The sequence below is a fragment of the Phyllobates terribilis genome, unplaced genomic scaffold (assembly GCF_046119375.1).
Source record: "Phyllobates terribilis strain yellow unplaced genomic scaffold, ASM4611937v1 Scaffold_2__4_contigs__length_985480577, whole genome shotgun sequence".
NCBI classification, from domain to species: domain Eukaryota; kingdom Metazoa; phylum Chordata; class Amphibia; order Anura; family Dendrobatidae; genus Phyllobates; species Phyllobates terribilis.
The window spans coordinates 76,384,959-76,408,017 of NW_027362762.1; the positions used below are offsets into that span (position 1 = coordinate 76,384,959).

Genomic DNA, 23,059 nt, shown 5'->3' on the forward strand with positions numbered 1-23,059 from the left:
GGTCCAGATGAATTACACCCCAGAGTACTGAAGGAGATCGTAGAAGAAATTTTAGAACCACTCTCCATAATCTTTGAAAATTCTTGGAGAACAGGAGAAGTCCCAGAAGACTGGAGAAGAGCAAATGTTGTTCCTATCTTCAAAAAGGGGAAGAAGGTGGACCCAGGGAACTATAGGCCGGTGAGTCTGACTTCTATACCAGGAAAGATCTTTGAACAAATTATTAAACAACATGTATGTAAGTACATGGATAAGAATGAAGTGATTAACCAGAGTCAGCATGGGTTTGTAACTAACAAGTCATGTCAGACTAACTTAATTTCCTTCTATGACAGAATCACTGACTGGGTGGATCAGGGAAATGCTGTAGATATAGTATATCTTGACTTCAGCAAAGCATTTGACAAAGTATCTCACACCATCCTTATTGAAAAAATGACCAAGTATGCAATGGACCAGGCAACTGTTAGGTGGATTCATAACTGGCTTAGTGATCGGACTCAAAGGGTGGTTGTAAATGGCTTCACATCCAGCTGGATGAATGTCTCAAGTGGGGTACCACAGGGCTCCGTCCTGGGACCTGTATTGTTCAACATCTTTATCAATGATTTAGATGAAGGAATTGAGGGTAAACTGATTAAATTTGCTGATGACACAAAGCTAGGAGGGATAGCTAATACTAGAGAAGAGAGAGAGAGGATTCAAAAAGACCTAAATAAACTGGAGCAGTGGGCAGCAACCAACAGAATGGTTTTTAACAGGGAAAAATGCAAAGTACTACATCTGGGCAATAAAAATGAAAAAAGCATATACAGAATGGGAGGAATAGAGCTAAGCAACAGTACATGTGAAAAAGACTTAGGTATACTAATAGATCATAGACTGAACATGAGTCAACAGTGTGATGCAGCAGCAAAAAAGGCAAATACAATTCTGGGATGTATTAACAGAAGCATACAGTCTAGATCACGTGAAGTCATTATCGGTCTTTACTCCTCTTTGGTCAGACCTCATCTGGAATACTGTGTACAGTTTTGGGCACCACATTTTAAAAAAGACATAGACAAACTGGAGCAAGTTCAGAGAAGAGCGACCAGAATGGTGACCGGTCTGCAAACCATGTCCTATGAGGAACGGTTGCAGGATTTGGGAATGTTTAGCTTGCAAAAAAGAAGACTGAGAGGAGACTTAATAGCTGTCTACAAATATGTCAAGGGCTGTCACATTGTAGAAGGATCATCTTTATTCTCATTTGCACAAGGAAAGACTAGAAGCAATGGGATGAAACTAAATGGGAGGAGACGCAGATTAGATATTAGAAAAAACTTTTTGACAGTTAGGGTGATTAATGAGTGGAACAGGCTGCCACGAGAGGTGGTGAGTTCCCCTTCAATGGACGTCTTCAAACAGAGGCTGGACAGACATCTGTCTGAGATGATCTAGTGAATCCTGCTTTGAGCAGGGGGTTGGACCAGATGACCCAGGAGGTCCCTTCCAACTCTACCATTCTATGATTCTATGATTCTATGATTCTATGATACTATTGAGAGGTAAGCGTCAGTAAGGGTTAAATATCACACTAAGGGAATTAAAACCATAATTATCTTGAAGTTAAGCATTAATCACAACAGGGGCACATGCATTAGCTGTAATTACCTTGGAGGATAAAACTAATTCTGCCAATTATTGGATTAGGTGCTTTGCAGTTAAATGTATAATAAAGTTTAAAATGGAAAACTGAAAGCGCATTATCAATAATGATAAAATAAAAAATGCGATAGTCAATAATGTATTTGGCCCATCAATAGACTTTTCCTAAAGATTTTGTACAGTTTGCCTGGAAATTCTCATCTCACCAATTTGGGATATGACAATGCCATCAATATGGCCAGGCCATGTGACGTACCCCCTGGGCTGCGGGGTACCCGGTGCCGGGCCTATGAATGCCGGTATGGGGGATATCACGGTGCCTGCCCCGGTCCGTGACCCAGGGCGGTTAGTAAAAAGGGAAATTTATAGGGGATTTGGAAAGTTCGTGACGCCACCTGTGGAATGCGGCAAAAGGGAGCCGCCGCTGCGGAGCAGTCCTCTGGTGTTACGGCAGCAGGGATAGTGTAGCTCTCCACAGGTAGAGCTAGCTCTAGGGCAGTGTAGGGGTAGATGGTGGATGGGGGGGAGAGATGGCAGGACGGTCCCGGAGGAAAGACGGACACTCACAGGGGGGTAAGCTTCAGTACCTTTACTGGTGATGATGCCGGCACGGTCCAGGGTACTCTGGACGAAGGGCGCACTTTTGGACTCTCCCCAGTGAGCGGGTATAAGGCCTCCTGATCCGTGACTTTACTCGTTAAGCTTCTGGCCTGCCTGAAACTAGGCCTAGCTTGGTTACTGTCTCTCTTTGCACCTGCTGACCTGGTGGTAGGGCCTTTTCTTGGAGATCACTCTTCCTGGTTGCCTGGTTGCTGGGGCCTCCATGACTCCTAGCCCTGATACTGTAATCAGAATTTGGTGAACCTGGGACCTGTAGTCCTCCAGGGGTTTCCGTGGTTCCTACTGGGTGTAAAGTGTCCCTGTAGGCACGGACCCGGTGTCCGGTATATATCTCGGTATGCCTGGTATGCTCCTCTGCCCCCTCGCTACTTCTTCCTTCTCCTCTCGCCTTCGGCCCACTCAGGGCCCTCACTAGACCTTCACACGTGCTGTAGGCCACGCTCTCTGCTCAACTCTGAGCTCACTACTCACTGAACTAACTCTAAACTCTCTGACTCACTAACTGAGCTGCCTGGCTCCACCCTCCCTATATATATCCCTATCAGGGCTCCATCTGCTTGTCTGAGGCGGTAGGGTGGAGGTGTGTGAATGTGTGAGGGCCTCTTGTGGAGAAGTCCATCCATGCACCCTTCTGGGTTCTGTAGCACCAATGCGCAGCAGGGCGCCACACATGCCTCCAACCTAAATTTTACCCACTCTACTAATCTTGTTTGATTTTGGAAAGGTTTTTAGGACTAGCAGGTTTTTACGACCAGCAGGAGGAATTTGTAGTTGTGTTTCCTCTTGCTGGTGTCCAAGTTGTTTGACCTACGGTTCTCGATGGTTATCTCCTCCTTTTTAGACCAGTAGGACCTTCTGGTTTGGCTTTCTGTCCTTAGTCTCTTACAGAGTGTACTAATTATCTTCTCATTTTTAGGCTCAATAGAAAGACTTTTCGGTTTGGTTTGCTCTCTCTTTATGGGTTTAACTTACTCTGCGGAATATCTACTCCTTTTTAGGTCCAACAGGAGAAATTTCTCTAGTGGCTTAAACTAAGGTCCCTGGTGATCATATGCTTCTTTTCAAGTCTAATAGAAGTGGTCTACAGACGGAAGTGGTCTAAGCTTCAGTCTAAGCTGATCACTCTCTAATTTTTACAACCACCACTTTTTTGCCTCCGCGGGTTAAACCTTGTGGTTTACTTTGCTATCTCTGATGCATTAGTCATTGGCTTGCATTCCCTGCTGATCTTGTATATAGAGTTCACACACAATATATAAATACGCTCTGTAGGTGATTTTTAGATTATTTCTATCATCAGATGTTTCAGTCTTAACACCCTCATACACATTAGACTAATGTCGATAGAACACACCAATATTTGACAGGTTCCGTCGACAGTCTAGTGTATATGGGGGCACTGGCCAACGGATGGTCGGGAGAGATGTCGATCAAGCATGTTCAATTTCGGTCTGACGATTGCATTGTTCTACTAGAGATAAGCTGCCGGCCCATGTGTCAGTTGACGGCTTTCTCATACAGAACACAGGAGCGCTCGGGTGAATGAGAGCTCCTGTGTATGGAAGGATCGGCTGAGATGGCTGTCAGTCGAACGATTGTCTGAAGCATCGTTCTTCCGACAGTCATCTAATGTATATGGCTGGCCTTACTATTCTGCATATTTTGTTAAGGACTGCAATTTACTACCAAACAAGCTCAGTACATTATCATGACATGGTAGCAAAATCTTCAACAGGCTGTAAACAACATCGCAAACACTACGTGGTCACATGTAAGCACATACAGTATAAGCATCCCCCAAAAGAATATTTAAAATCGTGTTTTGATTTTTTTTTTCAAAGCAAAGTATTTTAGTGCCCTAAGCAGATGAAGCCGATGGTGTGCACCCCCACCCCCCACAAATGAACCCTCTGAGCCATGTAAAGGAATGGGTCAGAGACTAAGGTAACAGGACCCCTAATACAGCCCCCCCCCCTCTTCCGATGGGTAAGGTAACATGCTCCGACGACCACTGCCAATAGAATTGTTACCGGTTTCACAAAAAAATACCAGCAGATGTAAAAAAGAGTGGTGTACTTTAGAGGCGAGGCTCAACAGGGAGTGTGTTTTCATAGTTAAATATGGAATCATTCATTGTTTGCTGACCATTTACACAATACCAGGGAAAAATAACAATATTTATCCCTGACATCCTTTATTTTAAATGTCAAACCCAAGGACAGTAATGATAACTAATATTACTTAACTATAATGGGGGCCATTTGGTTTCAATTAATGTGTGCAGCATTTGGTGGATATCCCAATGGCAGCTAATCAGAAAGCATTATAAAGAAATACGTACAATATGATGGTTTTTATATCCATCATGCAACAAATTCAGTTTGCAACAAAACTGATGGTGGTTCTGGTGCCATATTTCTGTATGGCTGTATGGCTAGTGGTTCTGGTGACATATTTATGTACTGATGGTGGTTCTGGTGTCAAATTCCTGTACTGATAGTGGTTGTACTATCATCAGTACATGAATACATCACCAGAACCACCATCAGTACATGAATTCATCACCAAGATTAGTAAAACAATCAACTGGAATGTCAAGGTCAGGCCTGATACATTTGTATCTCATGAACTTAAAACTCCCAGTATGTCATTGACAATAGTAAGGAGATGCTGGGAGTTGTTCTTATCAGTCATTATTGGATTGTGGATCATACAGGAACCACAGTACTGATGAGACGTAGTCAGTATTGACAAGTAAACATTTTCATCCAGGTACCTTATAGATTCTCTCAGTAGTTTCTTTCTTTTCATCTCCATCTTTTCCAGATGCCATGGTGACTTTTCAGATCCACAGCTCCTCTCTGCAGACTTCTCTCTTCTCCAGTCTTCTGCAGCACATCCCAACACGGTGCCCTTAAAATAAGTGTTATTAAAACGCCCTCTGCATAAAAATAGCTGTCCATATTATGATCTAAATAAACCTCCTATTGTATGTGGCCTTCACACTGTCTGCCCTTATGAGCTACAACCACCACACTGCCCGCCTTAATGAGATAAAACCGCCCCACTGTCTGCCCCTATGAACCACGGCTTATACCATGGCTGTCCCCTCTCCACTGTTTTCCTTTACACTCTCTATAGCTCCACACTGTCCCCTCGCCATGCTATCCTCTCTCCATACTGTGTCCCCATTTCATGCTGCCCCCTCTCCACATTCATACTGTACCCCTTTTTCACACTATGTCTTCATCCTGCCCACCACACTGTCCTTTCCAAACTGTACCCCCTCCTCACACTGTCCTCCTACACAGTATGATGGTCACCGTAGCGCCCATACAGTATATTATCCAAAACAGCTACCAATATACACTATGATGTTCATCACAGCCCCCCATGCAGTACGATGTCCACCACAGCCCCCTATTATATAGTATGATGGTCCCCACACCACCCCATGCAGTATAATGGCCCCAAAGTCACCAATACAGTATAATGTCCCCACAGCCCCTTGTATACAGTATAATGTCCCCCACTCTACCACACACAGTATGATATCTCCCACAGCCCCCAATATACAGTATAATATTTCACACAGCCCCATATACAGTATGGCCACCACAGCCCCAATATAAGGTCACAAACAGCACCCAATACAGTATAGTCACCCTCTTGTTATTTCCCCACAGACCCTCTTGCCAGCCCCAGCCAGTCACGAATACAATTGAGTGCAGGTAAGGAGCGACGGCCGGGGCACAGGCAGAGAGAGGGGTGAGGGGTGTCAGTGACTGACACTGTTCCCCTGTGTGCCCGTGCTCTGACCATCACTGTGCTGAATGCCTGCGGCCGGAGAAAGGTGACGGGTGGCCACAGACATTCAAAGATGTCTGGGTTTTTTTTTTTCTCCGAAATGCACCCTCCTTGGGTAGGCAAGAGGTATCGCCCTAGGCTGGTGCCTACACTACCTACCCCTTGTCCCAGGCTGAAATATATGTTTATACACTCCTCAAAAAAATAAAGGGAACACTTAACAGAATATAACTCCAAGTAAATCAAACTTCTGTGAAATTAAACTGTCCACTTAGGAAGCAACACTGATTGACAATCAATTTCACATGCTGTTGTGCAAATGGAATAGACAATAGATGGAAATTATTAGCAATTATCAAGACACCCTCAATAAAGGAGTGGACCGGCAGGTGGGGACCACAGACCACATCTCAGTACCAATGCTTTCTGGCTGATGTTTTGGTCACTTTTGAATGTTGGTTGTGCTTTCACACTCGTGGTAGCATGAGACGGACTCTACAACCCACAGAAGTTGCTCAGGTAATGCAGCTCATCCAGGATGGCACGTCAATGCGAGCTGTGGCAAGAAGGTTTGCTGTGTCTGTCAGCGTAGTGTCCAGAGGCTGGAGGAGACAGGCGAGTACACCAGGAGACGTGGAGGGGGCCATAGGAGGGCAACAACCCAGCAGCAGGACCTCTACCTCCGCCTTTGTGCAAGGAGGAACAAGAGGAACACTGCCAGAGCCCTGCAAAATGACCTCCAGCAGGCCACAAACAAGCATGTGTCGGCACAAATGGTTAGAAACCGACTCCATGAGGGTGGTATGAGGGCCCCACGTCCACAGATGGGGGTTGTGCTCACAGCCCAACACCGTGCAGGACACTTTGCATTTGCCACAAAACACCAGGATTGGCAAAGTCGCCACTGGCACCCTGTGCTCTTCACAGATGAAAGCAGGTTCACACTGAGCACATGTGACAGACGTGACAGAGTCTGGAGATGCCATGGAGAGCGATCTGCTGCCTGCAACATCCTTCAGCATGACCGGTTTGGCAGCGAGTCAGTAATGGTGTGGGGTGGCATTTCTTTGGAGGGCTGCACAGTCCAAACCAGAGGTAGCCTGACTGCCATTAGGTACCAAGATGAGATCCTCAGACCCCTTGTGAGACCATATGCTGGTGCTGTTGGCCCTGGGTTCCTCCTAATGCCGGACAATGCCAGACCTCATGTGGCTGGAGTGTGTCAGCAGTTCCTGCAAGATGAAGGCATTGAATCTATGGACTGGCCCGCCCGTTCCCCAGACCTGAATCCAATTGAGAACATCTGGGTCATCATGTCTCGCTCCATCCACCAACGTCACATTGCACCACAGACTGTCCAGGAGTTGGCGGATGCTTTAGTCCAGGTCTGGGAGGAGATCCCACAGGAGACCATCTGCAACCTCATCAGGAGCATGCCCAGGCGTTGTAGGGAGGTCATACAGGCACGTGGAGGCCACACACAATACTGAGCCTCATCAGGAGCATGCCCAGGCGTTGTAGGGAGGTCATACAGGCGCGTGGAGGCCACACACAATACTGAGCCTCATTTTGACTTGTTTTAAGGACATTACATCAAAGTTGGATCAGCCTGTAGTGTGTTTTTCCACTTTAATTTTGGGGGTGACTCCAAATCCAGGCCTCCATTGGTTAATAAATTTGATTTCCATTGATGATTTTTGTGTGATTTTGTTGTCAGCACATTCAACTTTCTAAAGAACAAAGTATTCAATGAGAATATTTCATTCATTCAGATCTAGGATGTGTTATTTCAGTGTTCCCTTTATTTTTTGAGCAGTGTTTATTGTAGGGGAAAAGAAAAAATTAAGATTTTGGTACCGTGTTAGCCAGTTGAAAAAATATTGATTGCTCTCAGTAGGAGAAACAAAATAATAATTTTGTAGTTATGATACCCTTTAATAGGTAACAAAAATAAAATAAGTGATGTTACAAAGCAAGCTTTCCAGACTACTTAGGTCTCTTCATTAGAGATGAGCGTTGTTCTACTCGAACTGTTCGCCAATCTCAAATTCGAGCTGTTTTGGGCGGTGTTCGAGCCGTTCGACGAACACGAACGATTTGAAAAAAATTCGGCTGTTCGAGGTTATGTTCGATAACTGTTCGTGCACCAAAATCGTAACTGGATTTTTTCACAGTAATGCTGAAAATTAATGTTAATACGCAGTTTGAGTGTACAGCGGGGTGGGGGGAGGGGCAGGGGATGGATCTCTGCAGGAATAACGAAGATCTCCATTTTTTTTTCTTTCCCGCATTTACAGTGGGGAGGTGCAATCTGTCAGCCTATCAGCAGCGCACACACGGAGCGAAGTGCTTTTTTTCACTCAAGCAAGGGCATGTGTCATTGGCAGTGTATGTCACATGTCCTTGCCCTATAAGACCCAGCCATTTTCCCCGTCGCCACCATTTTCTCACTGCTGCAGCTGAGTGTTAGACGGCACTGCTGCTGCTGTTAGCGCTATATTGTGTAACTGTGAATTGCAAGCGAATTTTCTCTTAAATAGACAGAAAAGTTTAGGGAGTAGGGACTAGTTTGTAATTCCAGCCCTTTTGAGGGCTAGGTTACAGCAGTTCCTAGCACTTTTTGCCAGGCAGGTCTGTTTTAGTGCTGTGCAAGTGTTTTTCACAGCATTTCGCTAAATCTAGCTAAGCAAATCCTTTTGGGCCTCTTGCAGTGTGTGTTAGTCAGTGGAGTAGCCTATCTGTGTTGCAAGCTACACCACCTGTGTATGTAATACGAATTTTTTACTGCACCTAGCCAAGTAAAACCTTTTGGGCATAGTAGCAGTGTGTGTTACTCATTGTATTAGGCCATCTATACCAAGCTCCACCAGCTTTGAAATTAATAATAATTTTTAGCTGCATCTAGCCCGGAAAATAATTTTGGGCATAGTAGCCGTGTGTGGTACTCATTGTATTAGGCCATCTATACCAAGCTCCACCAGCTTTGAAATTAATAATAATTTTTAGCTGTATCTAGCCTGGAAAATAATTTTGGGCATATTAGCAGTGTGTGGTACTCATTGTATTAGGCCATCTATACCAAGCTCCACCAGCTTTGAAATTAATAATAATTTTTAGCTGCATCTAGCCCGGAAAATAATTTTGGGCCTGTAGCAGTGTGTGGTACTCATTCTATTAGTCCATCTATACTAAGCTCTACCAGCTTTGAAATTAATAATAATTTTTAGCTGCATCTAGCCCGGAAAATAATTTTGGGCATAGTAGCAGTGTGTGGTACTCATTGTATTAGGCCATCTATACCAAGCTCCACCAGCTTTGAAATTAATAATAATTTTTAGCTGCATCTAGCCCGGAAAATAATTTTGGGCTTTGTAGCAGTGTGCAGCACTGATCCTATTAGGCCATCTATACCAAGCTCCACCAGCTTTGAAATTAATAATAATTTTTAGCTGCATCTAGCCCGGAAAATAATTTTTCTTCCCAATAGTGGTAGCAATAGAAATATGGGGCGCGCGCCTGGCTAACAAAAATATACGCTTCATAACAAAAAACACCAGCCTAGCGCACTGCATTAATAAGATGGCATCATCGTCTCTCCCAGTGCTAGGCCTACTACGCCGGCTAGCATCCCTATGCCTAAAACACAATGTATGGGTCCGTGCTAGCCACGATGCTGAGGGGTCTAACGCTGCTGCTAACGCTTTATCACAATTCAATTGGCAGATTTTCACAGAGCTCCCCCCCAACGCCCACCCATCGGGCAACAGTTGCCCACCCTCCCCATGGGATCTAGTGGCGAATAGTTGATGCCATTAATCAGAGCGTCAGTTGCCCCGTCGATGTGGCAAGCATACGGTAAGGCATGGGAAGAGCGGACGCGACTAGTAGCAGGCAGACGGGTTGACCAATGTGAACAAGCCAGATTACCAGTCACCATAGAATTTCTCCACCAGCTAATGATGAGGGGCATATCAGGGGCGTCAGCGCAGCGGTGTCTGACCGGAGTAGCATTTCACTTCCAACTACTGAATTGGGGAGATGTGACAAAGAGATTCTTCATCAGACAATCGATAAAAGGGTGGAAAAGGGGTCAGCCAAGTCAGGAGTGTAGACGTCACGTCCCGTGTCACTAAAACTGATTTCTCACATCATATCCCTAACACCATTAACATGACACTCACAATTTGAAGCAACACTACTGTCTACTGCATTTGCGATCGCCTTCTTCGGGGCGCTATGCATAAGCGAATTAGTCCCTCAATCCAAAATTACCACCAGTGGAGGCTTATTACACCAGGACGTAGTCATAGTCAATAATGCAATACGTCTACGCATACGCCAATCGAAAACAGTTCCAGCGGGCAGGGGCACTTGGGTACTTGGGTACTTCTACAACCCACAAACGGTACACTGAGTCGGGTAACAATAGTAAAAACATATATAACCATCAGATCACAAAGTAATTTCTTCCTATCACACTATTGATGGAACGCCATTATCAAGATACCAGTTCCAAGCTATATTTAATAAATGCCTATCATCGGCAGGGAACCACCCCAAAGATTACAGGACACACTCATTCCGCATAGGCGCGGCCACGGAAGCAGCAAGAGCAGGACTGTCAGAAACGGAAATTCAGAGGATAGGGAGATGGCGATCCACGTGTTTGGCGAGATACATAAGACCGGACTTGTTATCCTAACGTGGTTTGTTTCTTTTACAGGTGACGCTAAGCCAACAGTGTGGGTGATAGGCCACTCGTATATATATTGGGCAGAAAAAAGGGCGAAAGTCCGCCCAGGCGGGAGGAAATTAGAGTTTCATAACACATATTTCAACTGGAGAGGTATTAGAGGCCTGCAATGGCCACAGGTACTAATGGAGGTAATCAAGGTAGGGAGAGAGGCAAGAGGTCCGGTCATCTTAGTTATACAGGCCGGGGGAAACGACCTAGGTCATCACAAGAGCGCATAACTAATGGCAATAATGAAACTAGACACTGAGCGCTTCAGAGAATTTTTCACAAAACTAACTATAGTATGGTCAGAGATTGTGCCGATAGCGGTATGGCAAGGTGCGCGAGACATCACAGCCATCGAACGGACAAGGCGGGTAATAAATATTCGGATGGCAAAATTTAGAAGAGACAGAGGCGGTGTAGTGATACGACACCGACAACTGGAAGGAGATAAAGCAGGCCTCATACGGCCCGACGGTGTTCACTTAATGGATATTGGACTGGACATATTCCTTTCAGGACTCCAGGACGGAGTGGAACAATCATTAAGAGTGATGGATGGGGGTCAGAGTCCTGCATACGAGTACGCAGGAACCTCCGTGGCCTGGAAATAGAAAGGACATGTTGGAGAGTTACACTTGTTGACCAACTTGCCGGTGTGGAGACACAGGGCATGCTGCAACAAGCTGAATTATTTTAGAAATAAAATGCCTTTCTAATGGAATGAGTATAAAGAGTTAATAAAGCTGTGACCGATCCTCACCCATCCAGTTGTAAGAGTTACATTATTGTATTGTCAAGGAAAGGGGGGCGGTAGGGGGGCTGAGCATCTGGGTTTGGTTGGGGGCCCCCACAGTCTGCCTAGGCTAGATGCCATTAAAAATTCTTATTAGATACACAGGCGGTGTAGCTAGCTTCAGAGCTGGGCTACTACCCCCAAAGTATTGCCTAGGCTAGATGCAGTTAAAAATTCTACGCTGACTAGCAGACACTGAGGCTTTGGAGCAGACCTCTGAGTAAACAGCTCTTCAGACTCAACCATCTGTGTTACCCCAAGCCATAGTGTATGTAGTTTCTTACGGTTAAAAGGGGTGGGGGAGCGACCCAACCCACCTGGAATTGACGATGCCAACGTCACGTAAAACACAGCAAGGGGACTGCAAAAAGAGTCTGCATTTTTTCCAAACATTGTGGAACAGACACCACTTAAGTGTCATCAATTGCCCCAGAGTTGCTTAAAACGGTTGGTGAGGTGATTTTACCAAATACCGGTGTTCGACGAACCGAACCGAACCCGAACACTACGGGGGTGGCTCAACACTACTCTTCATCAGGCATGATATAACAAAATATCTGTGGACCAGGACACAACATAAACAATATGAAAGTTGTTATATTAAAAGGCAACTTCAAATCACAAAAACACCGACGCGTCTATGGACAAAAATGTATGGCAGTCTTTCATATCCTCCACACAGGACTAAATCTATCACAAGGATTTATGACTTACTAAAAAATCTGAGGAATCTGCTCCAGAGACAGTGAGGGCATCAGGTCTGGGACAAAAACAAAATCACAACTCTTATCTAATCTAATGAAGGATTCATTCTCTGAGCTCAGTTTGTTTTTTTAAATGTCCATTTATTATGTGATGTCTCTGCTCTTTTTGTGTACAGTATATTTTTGTGTTTCTTCAGATACTTTGTTATACCATGCCTGATGGAGAGACCTAAGTAGTCTGGAAAGCTTGCTTTGTAACATAGCTTTTAATGGCTAACAAGAGTAAAATAAGTTATCATAACTACAAGATTATTATTTTGTTTCTCCCACTGAGAACAATCAATTTTTTATATTGTAGGGGTTCACGCTCTCGGGCAGTCACTTGTATACATGTGGCACAGGGTTTTATATCAAAACAGCATGTACAGGTGCATCTAATTAAATTTGAATATCATCAAAAAGTTAATTTATTTCAGTTCTTCAATACAAAAACTGAAACTCCTATATTATATAGAGTCATTACACACAGAGGGATCTATTTCAAGTGTTTATTTCTGTTAATGTTGATGTTTATGGCTTACAGCCAATGAAAACAAAAAAGTCATTATCTCAGTAAATTAGAATACTTTATAACAACAGCTTAAAAAATGTTTTTAAAATCCAAAATGTCCTACTGCAATGTATGTTCAGTAAATGCATTCAATACTTGGTTGGGCTCCTTTTGCATCAATTACTGCATCAATGCGGCAATGTGGCATGGAGGCGATCAGCCTGTGGCTCTGCTGAGGTGTTATGGAAGCCCAGGTGGCTTTGATAGCAGCCTTCAGCTCGTCTGCATTGTGGGGTCTGGAGTCTCATCTTCCTCTTGACAATACCACATAGATTCTCTATAATAGATTCTCTATGGAGTTAAGGTCAGGCGAGTTTGCTGCCAATCAAGCACAGTGATACTGTTGTGTGTAAACCAGGTATTGGTACTTTTGGCAGTGTGGACAGGGGCCAAGTCCTGCTGGAGAAGGACATTTCCATCTCCAAAAAAGCTTGTCGGCAGAGGGAAGCATGAAGTGCTCTAAAATTTCCTGGTAGACGGCTGCGCTGACTTTGGTCTTGATAAAACACAGTGGACCTGCACCAGCAGAGGACATGGCCCCCAAACTATCACTGATTGTGGAAACTTCACACTAGACCTCCAGCAGCTTGGATTGTGGCCTCTCCACTCTTCCTCCAGACTCTGGGACCTTGATTTCCAAATGAAAATTGGAACTCTGGGACCTTGTGGAGTGTGTCAATGACTGCCTTCTGGACATCTGTCAAGTCAGCAGTCTTCCCCATGATTGTGGAACCTACTGAAGCAGACTAAGGGACCTTTGTAAATGCTTAGGAAGCCTTTGCAGGTGTTTTTTGTTAATTATTATAATTTACCGAGTTAATGACTTTGGTGTTTTCATTGGCTGTAAGCCATAATCATCAACATTAACAGAAATAAACACTTGAAATAGATCACTCTGTGTGTAATGACTCTATATAATATATGAGTTTCACTTTTTGTATTGAAGAACTGAAATAAATTAACTTTTTGATGATATTCTAATTTAGTGAGATGCACCTGTAGTTAATTGTCCTAAACGAAAAAAGCCTTCCATCAGTATCAGTTGAGAACATAATCAGTCCTTTTCTTCTGGCAGAATGAAACAACATAAATGAAGCAGCCTCACCAACCTTGGTATTCCCAGCAGCATCTCACACTGATTTTAAACGTGTTCACCAAACAAACACCTCTCTGTTTGGCTCTATCACACTACTCTTTGCAGAGCAGACTAACCAGCAGCTCTGCCTTTCTCCACTCTCAACACACTCCAAACTGTTGAGCTAACACAGCTGCTGTTAATAGGCCTGTAAACCCTGGACTGGATCATAGGATTGACTTTTCCCAGCCAGATTATTTTCGCTGCTCCAAAAACCCGGACCCAAAATCCAGTCACATTAAACCCTCTCAGTAACCTATTACCTGTACAGCTTACATTACAGACCTTACCTCTTGTTTCCCTGCAATATTTACACCTAAATGTATCAATTGATAACATAAATGACAATAGGGTAAACTTTGTCTTATTACCATTGATTGCGAAACCCTAAAAATACTTTCTAAATTGAAGTCTTCCACAACATTAAGATTGTGATTTACTTTATTTTATTTAGGTCGGAAATTCAAAAAGTTTCACAGAATGAAGCCAGGAAGAGAAATGGAAACGGTCATTCAGCAGCCCAGGCCTCTGGAAACTCAACAAGCTCTGACCCAAAGACTGTCTACATGTCAAACTCAAGAAATTCAGTATATTCCAGAACTGTTGCAGATATTGCAAAGTATAGAGCCAGAGGTGGTATATGCAGGGTATGATAACACTCAGCCAGAAACACCAAGTGCTCTGTTGTGTAGTCTTAACCAGCTGTGTGAACGACAACTCCTCTGTGTTGTGAAGTGGTCAAAATCTCTACCAGGTAAGCCGTCTCCCAGATACAGTGCTAGGATTTATAAAAAAAAAAAGTTTCATTAAATGCCTTAATACTTCACCAGAAGTGCCAAGCAAATACAACAATGCAGCACCCCAGATGCATCAAGCACTATAGTGCAGTGCCACTGACTGCAGTATTTGACACCCCCCAATTTTAGCACCATGAATCCCATTCCCACCCCTCCACTACAGGTAGCCTTACTTTTTCCCTTACCACCCCTTCTTCAGTGGAAGCATTATTAATTCCATTTCCATTCCCACCTCAGTGATCCCCTTCCCCTTCTCACCTCCCTCTGGTAGCCACATTGTCCTCTGTGTAGCAACCCTCTCTCACTGGGGGGCTTTTAGTTTCTTCTGACTCAATCCCACTAGTAGCATAATTGATCCCCTCAACTTGATTGTAAAGGGTGTAATCTGAATGTGTAATGTACAGATAGCCAGCCAGAGTCACAACACACCGAGAAGTTATGATCGAATTTACCTTGGTGCTTTTTCTACCCCTTTCTCCTGCTGCTCCAAAGCACACAGGAATTCATCTTGCAAGGCTTCTTATAGAACTCCAACTAGCAGCATCATTGATCCCCTCAGCTGACTGTAAAGGGTGTAATTTGAATATCTACTGTACAGACAGACAGCTAGAGTCAGAATTGTCACGCTGTCTCTGAATACTGGAGGTAGGGGGCCTAAGCTGACCCTAAGCTGGGGCCCTGACTAATCCCTCAACCTGGAGGTACTGTTAAAGGTACAGAGGTCCAGGCCGCCAGCGTAACCCCTACCTCCTGAAGATCCCTGCACCTCAGTAATCTAGTCCTGAGAAGGACCCCGATCACAACCAAAGGGAACAAGAAATAATATGCCCAAACACAGTATTTAGACAAACGAGACAGTACAAGGGAAAAACCAAAACCACCTTGCATACAAACAACTTCTCAACTACAACAGAGGGAAAACCAACGGGAAAGGAGATAAATGATAAAGCGAGGAAAGGGAAAAAACACTTCCAAATACACTTATCTCAGCAACTCCAAACACCACGATCCGCTCTGTCAGTCTGAATGAAATGCTTTCACCGACACCTCCCAAACAGACCAGCAGGTATATGAAGGAGTCTCACTACAGAAGTATTGATTGCAGCTGGGCGAGGCTGGACCTCATCTAGCCCAGAGAGAGAGAGAGAATTAACTCCCTCACTGCCGAGAAACACAAAGCACCAACAAGTCAGCTGCGAGAAGTCAGGCTGTGTACTCGTGACGATCTTCGTGGCAACACACCCGTGACAAGAATACACTGAGAAGTTGTGACCGGATTTACCTTAGTTGAGGTTTCTACCCCTTTCTCCTGCTGCTCCAAAGTACACAGGAATTCATCTAGCACTTCCTGCTTCTTATAGAACTTCCACTAGCAGCATCATTGATCCCCTCAGCTGACTGTAAAGGGTGTTGTCACCCAAGGTGTGGGAAAGACTAAGTGCAACACAAAGGGATAAGGGGAAGGGAGCCCAGACACTATGGAAAGGGGGAGTGTAGACCTCCTAGGCTGATCTGATATCATCCTGTCTCCCATATCATCCCTATATTGGTTCCTCACCAATCGCCGCACAGGAACCTAAAACCATGTATTTCCCTAGAGCTAGGCCCTGGCTAGGGAAGGGGGGGGTGAGCGCTAGTCAGTCCTCTCTAACAACTAAAGACAACAAGGTAGACAGAGAAGGGGGAAAGTAACTTAGCTTGAGCCGACTTCAGAGAGATTGCACCCACGTCCTCTTAGCACCAGAGAGGAAGTGAGAACTGCACTTGCTCCAAGCCTTCACAAGGAAACATGTGAATATCACCGGCGCCTCCCTAAAGCAGACTGAAAGTATTTAAACACCCAGGCCAGCATGTTGATTAGAGCAGGAGGGAGGTGGCTGCTGGGTCCTAGAGTAAGACAGCTTCTAAGAAGGTGTCTGTAATGCCAAACGAAGAGATATCCTGCAACCAACTGCAGGGTGACTGTCACATCTGACACACCCGTGGCCAGTGTAATCTGAATATCTACTGTACAGACATATAGCCAGCGTCACAACACACCGAGGAGAAGTTGTGACCGGGTTTACCTTAGTTGCTGTTTCTACCCTTTTCTCCTGCTGCTCCATAATACACAGGAACTCATCTCGCATTGCTTGTTATACAACGACATCCAGCATGAAGTAAGAGTTCAGTACAGATCTCCTTTGTGTTTCCATACTGCACACTCTCAAGCTGTCCCCATACATTGGTATCTCCCAGCTCAGAAGCAGGAAGTCTCAGACATTTGTCAAAGTAGTAAGACAGCAGAGAGCTCTTTAGCGTCCCTCTCTTTAACGGCCAGAACTTTTATTAATAATTAAAACTATTTTTTTTTTTAAAAATTCTATATATTTGAAAATAATATTTTATTTTGCTTTCCCTTTCCTTATATTTTCATGAAGTTTTTCAGAAGGTGATAGGTCCTGTTTAAGTTCTCCAATTCATCTCTGGTATATTCCTACTCTCGCTACACAATATCTGTAGTTCAAGTAAATAACAAATATCTTTTTACATAATAGCATAACTTTTAAGAAATAATTGTGATCTTTCTGAAGAATTAAATAGTCATTGATTGCGAATAAATGGGACTATAATGTGAATGATATAGTGGAGGAACTTGAAGCCATGATGGTGCTGCCTGTACATGGGCATTCGAACTTCAGCAAATAAGAGAGATGGCATTTACTTTGAGGAACCTGACGCCATTTTACTAACAGAATTAGGGATGAGAAGGAGAGTTCTCCTATTCAGTGATAAGGTGACACGGAAGCCCCATCTCAGTTTTTCCTATGGATCCTTACTTCTCTACTTAAACCTCAACTGTGAAGCCCGTTCCTCATTTATCGATGACCGCATAATCATCTAAGTAGATGTAAAATACAATGTCACTCCATTTACATTGCTATGTTACAACGAATTGTTATATTTTTATGGTTTCATTTTTGATTGTAGGATTTAGAAATCTCCACATTGATGATCAGATTATCCTCTTGCAATATTCGTGGATGAGTTTGATGGTGTTTGCCATGGGATGGAGGTCGTACCAGCATGTCAGCGGACAGATGCTTTACTTTGCCCCAGATTTAGTATTGAATGAGTAAGTATTTAATTTAGAACATACATTCACATAGACCCCTATGATGCTGTAGGCTTGGATCAGTAAAATTGTGAAGGGTCCGAGTTGCAGATGCAGATTATGGACAGTTAAAGAGTAACTAAACTTTCTTTTTTTAATTAAGTTATTGTCCAAGCAATTGCAAAAGTTATACATTTCTGCAACATACTTACTTTGCTTCCTTCTCTCCCAGTGCTGTTTCATATGCCCAATTCAAACTCCCTTAGAAGCTGCTTTCATCTGCTGCTCGGAGTAGGGGAATTTCCCCATCTGAGCCTCTCTGCTGTCCGCTCCAGTACTCAGTCAGGACAATGACCTTACTCTGTTTATGAACCAAGGACCATCCTGGCTGAGTAGCAGTTGAAAGCAGCTTCTAAAAGCATAAACTGACAATGTGAAACAGAACTTCATCTTGAAGTTTGGGAGAGAAGGAAGCAAAAGTATCTTACAAAAATGCATTACTTTGCAGAGCTGGAGGATAATTAAAAAAAAAAAGTAGTTACTCTTTAAACACGCATCCATTGCGCACAATAGAACCTATCAGCATAATTTTTGCATCTTTTTGATCCTAAAATGAAACCGTTTGTTTCCTCAGACAACGGATGAAAGATTCGTCTTTTTATACCCTTTGTCTCTCAATGAGACAGCTGCCACAAGAGTTTGTCAAATTGCAAATCACCCAGGAGGAATTCCTATGCATGAAGGCTCTGCTACTTCTGAACACAAGTGAGTAATATGTATATGCTGGGGCATGGGGAAAAAATTGGATTTTAATAAAAGATGGTGTCAACATAAAAAAAAATACTATTAGCGGTGACTGCTGACTATTCATGCGCAAGCTCTATGAGCTAGATGTTATTTTTTCAATCTACTGAAAACTTTCCTTTGAATTCCTGGCAAATCCATAATCACAGCTGCAAAATCAGAATGGGTTTTGCAGATATTCTTGCAGTTTTGTAAATGCCCCATTTCACTCAAAATATGTAATAAACAAAATTATTCTTTGAAAAGAGTCCTTCCATCTTAAAGAGCTATTCCCTTCTTAATGAGCTCTCCATAGGATATTTTGATGATTGCTTGGGATACAATCACTGGGGACCCCCGCTGATTCTAAGAACAAGAATCTGAACCTCCCCTTTTGGGACAGGTCCATCACTGCTCTGGTCATTGTTTGTTGGATTTCTGGGGAAAGTCATGTACAGCACTTGGTTATGTTCAGCGGTACTAAAGACAATGAACTGGTGGCACGTATTCTGAATATTCCACTAGGGTTTCATGTCTCTACCGGCACACAGCGCTCCTGCCGGCGATTCAGCGGCTTCCTCTGATGTCACATTGACAGAGCAGCTGCTTCTCTTCCGCTCTGTCGGCATGGAAATGACTGTTGAGGTCATGCTGATTGACAGCTGGCTCCCTGCTGACTATCTGCGGGGAGCCAGCTGTCAATCAGCATAATTTTGGCAGTCACACCCCATCAACAGAGCAGCCTCGGAAGAGGAAGAGCTGCTCTGTTGACGTGCAGCAGAATCGCCAGTCAATGACCACTCTGTGATGGCGCTGGGTAGAACAGGCAGGTTGTTGTCTCTGTTAACAACTACCTGCCTGTTAGTTTTTAAGCCCATAGTAAAAAAAAATAGTCGTGGACAACCCCTTTAAAGAATACTTTTGATGCTTTGTGATTGCAGAGATATTTATTCCTATTGCTTACATAGAAATGTTCTTTATTTTTCAGTTCCTTTGGAAGGTCTTAAAAGCCAAAGTCTATTTGATGAGATGAGGTCAAACTACATAAGAGAACTAGCAAAAGCGATCGGCATAAAACATAAAGGAGTTGTTGCAAGTTCCCAGAGGTTTTATCATCTTACCAAAGTTATGGACTCCATGCATGAAGTAAGTGCGTCCTTAACGATACCCCTTAAAGATTGTCTGTCCTTTAAATTTGTTTCGCTGATATCTGGTGCAGAACAGCAGAACATAGAGTCCTAACAATAGTGAGGCATTAATAAATAAGTAAAACAACCATAAAAGTAATATAAAGGAATCACAATAAGCCAGTAGCAGCCAACTGATACACCTGAAAAGTCATGTTACTGGCATCATGTAGATGTAAATTCTGGTAACTATAAAGACTAGAGATGAATGGATCTGGCAAAATTGGAATTTGCCAAATTGTGCGGATTTTTCCCAAGTAAATCGACTCGCAACAGAGTTATTGTCCTCGAATTGAATGTTCCATATTATACTCTGTGATGATCTCTCCAGAACCCGGAACATAATAAGTGTAAGATTTAAAACACAAACAAAAAAAACCTCTAATATTTCTCTTGTTGCCCCACTGCTCACTGCCTGCCGTCCAGTCCTTAGAGCCTCTTCATTCCATCACCCGCCCCATCTCTGGTGTCTTCAGTCTGGAATGGGACTTCCCAATGCAAACAGGCCTCGGACATCTCTGCGCATCATAATATAGCGATGTCGTAACGTCACGATGTGACCTGCGACTTTACGACACACAGTGACCTTTGAGGCTTGGTTGCGGCCGAAAGCGTTGTTCTAGAGTGAAGACACTGGAGATGCAGCGCAAGATGGTGGCAAGAAGAAGTCGTGAGGATGGGACGGTGGGCAGGATGGCCAAAGAGGTGTGTGATGAGGTGAGTATTGGGTTCTTTGTTTTTTTTGTTTTTTTTACAATTTACCAATCTTCTATGGTTCAGTAAAACGTCAGCCAGCTGGGTTACATTTTGCTGAATTTGTGCGAAGCAAATTACAAAAAAATCCATGTTTTGTAGAATACATATTTTTTAGAAAATTCTAGTAGAATTCAATTCCACTCGAATAAATTTGTCCATCTCTAATAAACACTCTCTAAACTTCTAGTAAACTCAATATGATAATCAATGACCCAATATATAGCATCAACGTTGAATATATGATAGAAAGTATATTTATTTTGATTTACTTATATAATGTCAAGGTCCATACATTGAGTGGGAGAGACAGCAAACTTCATTTATCTATCAGGGTTTGCCCGTAGTGTTACCATTAAAGGAGAATTGTTCCAGAAGACCCAAACTTCCAGGAATTTCGAAAACCTCTGATTGTGATATACAATTTTTTCTTATAAAACGATTGAATCGACCAATCAAGTCCATGTCGTAACTGACAGTGGACGGTCTGCATCAAATGTTTTGCTATTATTTTCACGTAAAAGACCTCAGGTGTGGTGTTTGCCAAAATTCCTCTTAAAGAAGACCAAACTTACATGTCTTGGAGTTCATAAACATGGGAGCACTTACTAGAGTGGACAAAAAAGGAGATGATCTCCAACCATAAAGATTGTGTGATGGGACAAGGCCAGATTAAATCTGCGACTGGTGCATGACATTGCGGACAATCATAAGATGACGGTCTACTTCTACAAAGCAATCTTAAGGCAATAACAGCAAACTGCTGGTGGTTACACAAGCCAAACTCATGGTGAGTGATCAGCAGGTTTCTTTTTAATAAGGAGTTATCTTTGTTAGACAACCCTTCTAAATGAGAAGGTATTTACTGCATGCCATCTTCTGTATGGATTTATACCTAAATTTGTGGTCACTAAGGTAACTGGAATAATATTACCTCTACGGCTCTGCGATGGGAAGCAGAAATATTAATCTTTGACTGCCTTTTAAGATTTATTCTGAAATTTGTTTGTACTTAGACTTTATAAAATTAAATTATATATGCAAAAGTCTTAGGCTACTTGTCTACCAAGAATCTTTGGTGTTAACCTGCGAATAGGCACTTCAGAAGGAAGAGGACTTGATCTCTAGTTCCACCTTAGCGATCCTAAAAGTCAATATTGACCTTTTAATGAGCCTTGCTACATGACTTATGTTAAGAAACCAAACCAGAAACTCCATTTTCAGACATGTGTTTCGGGGATATTGCCCCTCCTCAGTGCAAAGCAGGAAATCTGATTTGGCTAAGTGAGCAAGTGACAAGTCCACTTTACCGACATAGATGTAGATGTGTTCATCCTTAGCTTTTTGCTACTTACCTTTAGGACTCAAGTTACTTTGTAAATGAATAAATTCAATCCAATATAATAATATGGAAGCAAAATCCTCAACAGACGGCAACTCACATCACGACCACTGGCTGGCCACATGTGGACATGTGGTGCCCAGGGGATGGGGACTACTCGGCACCCAGGCCTTACTGCCTGGTCTTGGGGGATGTCGCGGTGGTCGGCTCCCAGGCCCGTACCCTGGGGTCTCTCTTAAAAAGGGGAAAATGAAATGTCAAAGTTCGTGATGCCACCTGTGGTGTCTGGTGAGGATCACCAGCGCTGCGGCAGTGCACTGAGACCGGTGTTACGGCAGCTTTGATGGTGTAGCTCCCCACAGGTGGAGCTAGGCCTCAGGGCAGTGATGTTTGACGAGGTGCACGATATGGCGTTGACCCAGCCGGGTCCAAGGAAGAACAGGGGACACACACACACGGTTTGCTTCTGTACCTTTTACTGGTGGAAATGCAGGTACCGTCCGGAGCACTGTAGGGTGAGGGGTGCACTGCAGGACTCTCCCCAGTGAGCAGGTGTAGGGCCTCCTGTTTCTTCGCCGCTTAGTGTTAGTCTCTGCCCTGCCTGGAGCTAGGCCTAACTTAGTCTCTGTTCTGCACCGGCTGATCCTGTGGTAGGGCCTTCTGTTGGAGTACACACTCCTTAGTATATGGGGCCTCGGTGACTCCTGACCCTGGTATAACAGTCAGCGTTTGGTATTCCTGGGACATGTAGTTCGCCAGGGGTTCTGGTTGTCTTCTGCTGGGTGTAAAGAATCCTGCAGGCTCGGACCCGGTGTCCGGTATATGGTTTCTGGGGTGAGCTGGTAAAGCTCCTCTGCCCCCAATGCTACTCACTCCTCTAGCCTTCGGCCTACTCGGGCCCTCACTAGGCTATACACAATGGCAGTTAGCTGGCTGCCTCTTCTGCTGCTCTCTGAGCGTCAGCAACGCGCTCCTAGCTCAGTTAACTCGAGCTGCTTGAGTCTGATTGAGCTCCACTGCAGACTGACCTGTTTCTCTGTGT

General features: G+C 43.8%; 1 protein-coding gene across 1 annotated transcript in view; it reads left to right on the plus strand.

The window, feature by feature from the left end:
• Window positions 1–23,059, plus strand: part of PGR (progesterone receptor) — a 194,084-nt gene that overhangs the window by 165,429 nt on the left and 5,596 nt on the right. Inside the window, exons 4-7 of the mRNA XM_073662139.1 lie at window positions 14,516–14,815; window positions 17,829–17,973; window positions 18,587–18,717; window positions 19,724–19,881. Of these exons, the coding sequence (XP_073518240.1) occupies window positions 14,516–14,815; window positions 17,829–17,973; window positions 18,587–18,717; window positions 19,724–19,881 (734 nt within the window). The remainder of the gene's footprint in view (window positions 1–14,515; window positions 14,816–17,828; window positions 17,974–18,586; window positions 18,718–19,723; window positions 19,882–23,059) is intronic.